This window comes from Tachysurus vachellii, chromosome 13, assembly GCF_030014155.1.
Source record: "Tachysurus vachellii isolate PV-2020 chromosome 13, HZAU_Pvac_v1, whole genome shotgun sequence".
Lineage (NCBI taxonomy): Eukaryota > Metazoa > Chordata > Actinopteri > Siluriformes > Bagridae > Tachysurus > Tachysurus vachellii.
In genome coordinates, this window is record NC_083472.1 from 22,091,469 (window position 1) to 22,098,968 (window position 7,500).

Sequence of the window (7,500 nt, forward strand, 5' to 3'; positions counted from 1 at the left end):
AGGAGACTCACTGATGGAGTATTGAATGATCTGCATCAAATTGTCTATTTTTCCATATATAAGTATATGAATTACAGTGTCTAATTTAAAATGAAGAACATATAACGAACGCTTACATTTTCATAAAACTCTCTCACTCTCACTCATTTTCTACCGCTTATCCGAACTACCTCGGGTCACGGGGAGCCTGTGCCTATCTGCCGATCATCGGGCATCAAGGCAGGATACACCCTGGACGGAGTGCCAACCCATCGCAGGGCACACACACACACACACTCATTCACTCACACACTACGGACAATTTTCCAGAGATGCCAATCAACCTACCATGCATGTCTTTGGACCGGGGGAGGAAACCGGAGTACCCGGAGGAAACCCCCGAGGCACGGGGAGAACATGCAAACTCCACACACACAAGGTGGAGGTGGGAATCGAACCCCAAACCCTGGAGGCGTGAGGCGAATGTGCTAAAAACTAAGCCACCGTGCCCCCCTTCATAAAACTCAGTTAATTTAATGACTTTGAAAGAACGCAAAAAAAAAAAAGTCTGCTAAACAAGACTTAATTTGGATTGTGGTCATGTAAAGTAAAAAGTGAAGCAGCGGTACCATATATAAGGCAGAACTTTGGGGTGTCTATGGTAGCCGACACTGCAGTGGCAGAGCTGTTAATGGACTATTTGACACACAAACTTAGGGGGCGCTCTTTCACTGTTTAGTCATTTTTTTTGGTTTCATTTTCCGCTCCATTAGTGTTCTTACTACTTATTTACTTACTTATTCCTTTAAAGTAAACATTACACATAACCTTGCTGAAACAAGGTATTGAAAAGTATTTGAACTTTTAATATTTTCAACACTTCTTTCAAAAAAAAAAAAAGCTCTGTACTTGTGGGCATGGTGATGTAGGGAAGCTTCATTACGGCTGTTGGGTTCCTGTAGTCGCATGTTATTTGGATAAACCTACTGCAGTAGTGGATAAGCATTCAGATGACAGACAGCACTAGATTACTTAAATTTGTTAAAGCACATTACTCGTTCCTTATCCTTTAATACGTATTGAATGCTGTCCCTCAAAAGATGCTTGATATTTTAAACGCAACTTTTCAGACACTTTAATTGGATTTGAAGCCAGAAACGTTTAGTTTAATTGTCAGAGCATTAACCAGGATTGCAAATCGCATGTGAGCGCTTGGACAGCGACCGGGCGCTTAATGCGATTCGGTGCAGTTTAGTGTGCAGAAAGCTGCCTGTGGCACACAGTCTAATTTTAACATCTCTCTCTTTTTCTCAGCCGTGTATAATTGCTGATTGTGGAGAACATAAAGCAGATGACGATTGGGCCGTGGCTTCCGACGACGGCTCTGGAGACGTGTACCCAGACTTCCCTGAAGACTCGGACGTCGACTTTAAGGACGTAAGTGTTTCTCTCAACGAGTCTTGTCTTCTGATATCTAGTCTACACGTATAAGAAATACAGCAAGGGGTCTTGAAGTTGTGCTTCGCCACATGACGACACACTCGCTATGAACTCTGACGAATTTCTTGCTGTCGAAGCATGGCACGTATTAAATTGAATAAAGTTGTATTAATCGAGTACTAAATTATACATGCAGCATAACATGGTCAGTCAGGAGGCTTAGAACGCAAACAAGCTCCCAGATTAATTTGCATGCATAAAGCATTAATTAAAATCATGGTTTCTCCCGAAAACGGGACATTCATGAGAAATTGCGTTGTATTTAAAAAGACTTCTTTTAAAAAAATAAATAAATAAATCCATATTGATGACAAGCTTTCAACGTTTCTCTTTGCAGTTAATTTAACTTGTTCGCTATATTGCAAGCTGAACCCAATGACGACATGATTCATCTTTCAGGTCGATAAAGTCTTGTCTGTGGCCGAGGACATCAAAAACATCGGGAACAATTTCTTTAAAGCCCAGAATTGGCAGGCTGCTATGAAGAAGTACTCCAAGGCTCTGGGGTGAGTGTTTCAGTCTGTGACCTGAGACTATTGGATTTAACTCCCACCACTTTATTTTTCCCCCAATCTCAAAATTCTTATTCATTTTTCTTGAACTGCAGGTATTTAGAGTTATGTGGCAACACTCTGGATGATGAGAGCGATCAGCAAAAGCTGGAGCCCACGGGTCTGAGCTGCATCCTCAACACCGCAGCCTGTAAACTAAAACTTCAGCAGTGGCAGGAGGCCGTCGAGAGCTGCAACGAGGTACTTTAGGCTCGGACAGGCGACACTTTTTTTTTATTCTGGGTTAAAAGAGAAACCTCGAGTTCCAGATCGTTATTGGAATGCCACATTATTGAACAGTTTAAAGGTTTAAGCCTTCGCAAAGTGCTCGAATGTTCATGCTTTTATTCACTGAGCTACTTTCTCTAAAATGGTTTTGCTAACACGGCTACGTAATAAGGGAACAAATCTCATACGAGAGAGAATATTAACGATTAGGATGTTAGACAGCTGGAGAAATATATTGTAGTGTTTAAAATATAAAAAATAACAATTTAGCATGCAATCTAGTGGCCATATACGTCTTTATTTGCATTAAGCCAATGTTTTACCACAGGATTTCTTTGGGACTTCTTGCTAGATGGTGAAAATAGTTAAAATTCTACTTAGCTAGCTACCAAAGCTAATATTTTTACCTCAGGATTTCTCAGGAACGTACACATAACTGGCTAATGTTGTACGTAGCTAGCTAGAAACGATATTTTTCAGATTTTTTTAGTTAGTTTAGCGGTCAAAGCTTTCTTAAAACTTCAATTATTAAATCTAAATGTTTGTTTTTAAGAATTACTAATAAATGCATGCCAGGCTTATTATATTACTGAATACATTTTTTTTTTAACCCCAGGATTGTTTTAGTAGCCACTAGCTAGCTGGTCAGTACGGTTTAAACACTATTCTGGAGTAGTGTTTCAACCGTACTGACCAGCTAGCTAGTCAGTACATTTTTCTGACTGGCTAGAAAATGCTCAAATTGTAGTTGGCTAATTAGCTAACTAACATGTTTCTCTGGATTTTTTTTTTAGGAAATTGTATTAGGCTAATAACTGTAAAAGCTAATCATTTTTACCTCAGGATTTGTTGCTAGCTGCCTTAAAAATGGCTAAACTCTACTCAGCAAGCTAACAAAGCTTATTTTACTTAATTCTTAAGAAGCTAATGTTTGCTACATAATAATGCTAATGCCAGGTAGCTAGCTAAGACTGTTCTGTTTCTTGTCTGCTTTTGAATCATTTCTTTTGATACACTTTGACCTGTTTTTGAGAGGCAGAATGTCTCAAGTGATATCATAAACCTGCAGACATCATCAACGATGAAGCGTCGCCGTTTAGCCAGAATGTTCTTTATTTTTGGCACAATAATTTGCTCGTTTTCTCTCCGCGTCTCTGCTTAAAAGATTTCCGTGGCTCTGATTATTGAATCGAAGGTTAGAAGCTTTCAGTGATGCTACGATGATCTGATTCATGTTTGTTCACTATGTTCCTCACAGGCTCTGGAGGTGAATCAGAACCTTGCTAAGGCTTTGTTCAGGAGAGCGCAGGCCTGGCAAGGCCTCAAGGAGTTCAGCAAGGCCATGGTACGAAAGATGATTACACACACTGTGAGCTCTTTATATCTCGGTTGTTTGAATGAACACACACTGAAATCTGTGCCCATGAAACAAGCCTCTCTCGTTAGAACTCTTGAGATTGTTTTAAAGAACAGATAGTTTGAAATCGCAGATGAACGCATGCTTCCATCTCATCGCAGAGGTTATTCCTGATCCGATCTCCATCCATGATCGATGGTCACTTTTAAACGTTTTTAGAGCAAAGTCGTCAAGACTCCCGTTCAGTCAGATCACAGCTTTATTCATCCAATTCAACACATCTGTAGAGACGTACGTCTGACATTGATCTTTTCCTCTTATCAAATTACAGATCGATCTGAAGAAAGCGCAGGAGATCGCACCAGAAGACAAAGGTAAGATGAAACTTCCAGCTCGGTGTCGTCCCCTGGGTTTTCTTTAGATTTCAGCAATGTAGGTCATTTGAAGCTTCCATTATCAGCCCTGTTATTCTCCTCAACAGTCTCATTGATAGACCGTCTTCACTCATGGATCAATTTCGATTCAACTTGCTTACAAATTTTTTAGGGTGCAACGTCCGTGCGTAACGATACCAAGACGTGACAATGCACGAGATTCTGTTTATCACACATTATTGTAATAACACTCTTTAAACACCAGAGGTCCCACTTTGTGCGGTTAAAATCTAGAGAACGTGCTGGTCATGTGATCATGCTGTTGCGAATTGACTGATAGAGCAACCGACAAGCACTGTATGTTATGTGGGAACACGACCAAGCTCCTTACAACATTCACTTAATATTCCTTACAGCTATTGCAAACGAGATGCTGAAGGTCAAGCAAAAAGTGAAGGAAGAAAACGAAAGAGAAAAGAAGATCTACTCCAAGATGTTTGCGTAAAGGACGCAGCAGCGACGTGCCACGACTACGTGCGGCTCTACGTCAGCTCACGGCTCTTTGCTCAACCATCGATCATGTAGTTATAAGAGTAAACGCAGGAGAAAAAAGTTAGAGCCAGAGATCTCCAGCCTGATAAAGATACGCAGCTTACAGAAGGAGGTATCAAGAGATCATGATCCATTATAGTTAGCATACAATACTTGAATCCGTGTGAACGTGAGGGTCAGACGTTCGGTTGCATCTAAACTACTGTTAAAATTCTTTATTTAATCAGAAAACTGATTGGCTCTTTTGTCTTTATATTTATTTGACCAATTCAAAGTAAAAAAAAAAAAATCTTTTTGTTTCTTTGATCTTAATTAGATGACTGTGGTAATGTGAACTCACTGACAATAAATGTGGTGTTTTAAACAGGCAGAATAAAACAGATGCTTGTGGTTTGGTAAAATGAGTTTATTCTACCAGTTTGTCTTTATATACAATGCAAACCTCAAGGCCATAGAGGTAAACTGCTGTTAGCTTATATGCTCATTTCACATACAGGCATCTGGCCCATATCTGCACGTGTGCGTTTCTACACAAACGCTCTGTTTCACCTGACGCTTTGAAAACCGTACAAGCCGATTAAACGTACGTTAAACACAATTAACGCCACTTAAGTCATGACGATTACACACAAATGTTCCCATCATGGTGAACATGCGATTATTCTGACCTGTAGGCGCACAGATTTTTTTTTATTTTTTTAATATATATTTTTTTTTATAAGTTTGTGCGTGTGAGAGAAAGACGTGCCTGAATAAAGCCACAGGAAATTTAACACGCGATCACATGCCGTTATAAGCTGGCCCTCCGCTGCCCTCAGGAACGACCCAGTTGATGTTCTGGCTGGGATCTTTAATGTCACACGTTTTACAGTGCACACAGTTCTGTGCGTTGATCTGTAGCCTCATACCTTCGCCTGATTCCAGAGGAACAAATTCGTACACACCTGGGAAGAAAAGAAATAAAAAAAAAAAAACTTTACATAGAAAAACAGCCAAAAATCTAAAATCATGTACCAATCTGACACCTAAAGCAGATCGGTATCAAATCGGATTTGACGATTTCTTCTTGCCTAATTGTTTTATTAAACAAATAAAATTAACATGAATGATTTATTCCACAAGTCTCTGTGACTGAGCCGTTACTATAAAAACACTGATATAATTGAACGAACAGCACTACTGTTACAGAAAATCGATCAACACCTACCGACCAATCAGATGTTAGGATTCGACGGCTCTGTGGTGTAAGCCGCCTTAGCGTACTATAAGCCGTGATCGCTAAAAGGTTGGCTCATGTTCACAAATCTTTTTTTTAAACTCGTATCCATAAATATCTTACAGGTTGTTTATACAAGTAAGGAATATTAAAAAGAAAATAGATTATTGGACTTTTAAAGACAAAAGCACAAACACACCAGCAGGACAAAACCTCTGTTCAGGGCCGTCGTAGATGGCGAGATTCTGTGAGACGGGAATGCTGTCATCCTTCAGTGTGAGGTGAGGAGGCTGGTTGTGCTCGTGATTGGTTCCACTCAGTGCCACAGAAGAAAGGAGATCGAAGCTGATTTTCCCATCAGGCTTCGGGTACTCGATGGGTGTGCAGTCTTTCGCTGGCTTCAACTGGGCAGAGTCCAGACCTGCAAAACAAAATCATCATCAATGTGTGCGACAATACAATACAACAATTAAAAAAATAAGTTTAATGAGTCATTCAATTTTAAGCTTTTTGTTTTTTTTAGTCTGTTATTTTCTCACCACAGTGTTTTAGTGTCCATGGCTCTTTCCCTCTCAGTATCCAATAGAAGATTCCAGTGTACAGCATCCCCCCATAGAGCCCAAAGTAGTTGTGGAACGACGGCCGGATGTTCCTCACGGAACGCAGCTCCTTCCAGATCCAGGAATTCTTCAAATTTTCCTCATACTCAGGAACGTGGATACCTAACAGAAAAATGACAAACACGTTCTATTGGATCTCGTTAGCTTCATATCCTGTATGTTTTGTGTTTCCGAGTAGCTTCGGGTCACGTGCCTGCCGTCTCGGATCGCAGGTTCTCGTCTGTCAGTTTGTTAAAGATGGCCTCCGCGGCCAGCATGCCGCTCTTCATGGCCGTGTGCGTTCCTTTGATCTTGGGGACGTTCATGAAGCCGGGGCTGCAGCCGATCAGAGCACCGCCGGGAAACGTCAGCTTTGGTATAGACTGAGGAGGGAGACATAGTTACGTTAGGCAGGTAAATAAATAAGTTCAAATACTGAGACACCTGAGGTACCTGAAAGCCTCCTTCGTTTAGAGCTCTGGCTCCGTAAGCGATCCGGTTTCCTCCTTCCAGAGTGGGAGCTACGGATGGGTGATGCTTCCAGCGCTGGAACTCTCTGAACGGATTCAGGTAAGGGTTAGTATAGTCCAAACCCACCTGGGAGCGTACACACACACACACACACACACACACACAGAAAGAGAGAGGGAGAAGGGACTCATTGTGTTTCATCAGCAGGTGTCTTTATTTTTTTTTTTGGGAGAATTGACATATCCACTCATCCATCCTGTGCATCTATTCAGTGACCAGACCATCTATTCAGTGCAGAGCTCAGGGTTCAAAAACGGTGAGAAAATAACAAGGGATTCAACTATATCTCTAGTTCATTATGTTTACTTACCACTAAGCCCAGGGCCACCAGAGGCTCTCCTTCATTGAGGTGGTACAGGAAGGAGCCTCCGTACGTGTTCCTGTTCAGAGGCCACCCCACAGAGTGCTCTACTCGACCCGGGTGCCATTTCTTCTCATCGATAATCCACAGCTGGGGGAAATAGTGTGTGTTAGTGCGTATGTAAAAGCTCCATTCAGTTAGAAACGGTGAAGCAAACACCGTTTCTAAAAAAAAAAAAAAAGTTTTGTTTATGCATCCAACGTTCACTTTTTGTTCATCTGTCCAAAAAAACATTGTCGGATTGATTCAGAA

The 7,500-nt window shown here is 41.0% G+C and overlaps 2 protein-coding genes across 2 annotated transcripts in view; one reads left to right on the forward strand and one right to left on the reverse strand.

The window, feature by feature from the left end:
* Nucleotides 1-4,945, forward strand: part of ppid (peptidylprolyl isomerase D) — a 7,753-nt gene extending 2,808 nt beyond the window's left edge. Inside the window, exons 5-10 of the mRNA XM_060885306.1 lie at nucleotides 1,294-1,416; nucleotides 1,879-1,985; nucleotides 2,087-2,231; nucleotides 3,517-3,603; nucleotides 3,947-3,989; nucleotides 4,406-4,945. Of these exons, the coding sequence (XP_060741289.1) occupies nucleotides 1,294-1,416; nucleotides 1,879-1,985; nucleotides 2,087-2,231; nucleotides 3,517-3,603; nucleotides 3,947-3,989; nucleotides 4,406-4,494 (594 nt within the window). The 3' untranslated portion in view covers nucleotides 4,495-4,945. The remainder of the gene's footprint in view (nucleotides 1-1,293; nucleotides 1,417-1,878; nucleotides 1,986-2,086; nucleotides 2,232-3,516; nucleotides 3,604-3,946; nucleotides 3,990-4,405) is intronic.
* Nucleotides 4,927-7,500, reverse strand: part of etfdh (electron transfer flavoprotein dehydrogenase) — a 9,393-nt gene continuing 6,819 nt past the window's right edge. Inside the window, exons 8-13 of the mRNA XM_060885305.1 lie at nucleotides 7,198-7,338; nucleotides 6,810-6,953; nucleotides 6,571-6,739; nucleotides 6,297-6,479; nucleotides 5,957-6,178; nucleotides 4,927-5,485 (exon numbers count right to left, since the gene is read on the reverse strand). Of these exons, the coding sequence (XP_060741288.1) occupies nucleotides 5,322-5,485; nucleotides 5,957-6,178; nucleotides 6,297-6,479; nucleotides 6,571-6,739; nucleotides 6,810-6,953; nucleotides 7,198-7,338 (1,023 nt within the window). The 3' untranslated portion in view covers nucleotides 4,927-5,321. The remainder of the gene's footprint in view (nucleotides 5,486-5,956; nucleotides 6,179-6,296; nucleotides 6,480-6,570; nucleotides 6,740-6,809; nucleotides 6,954-7,197; nucleotides 7,339-7,500) is intronic.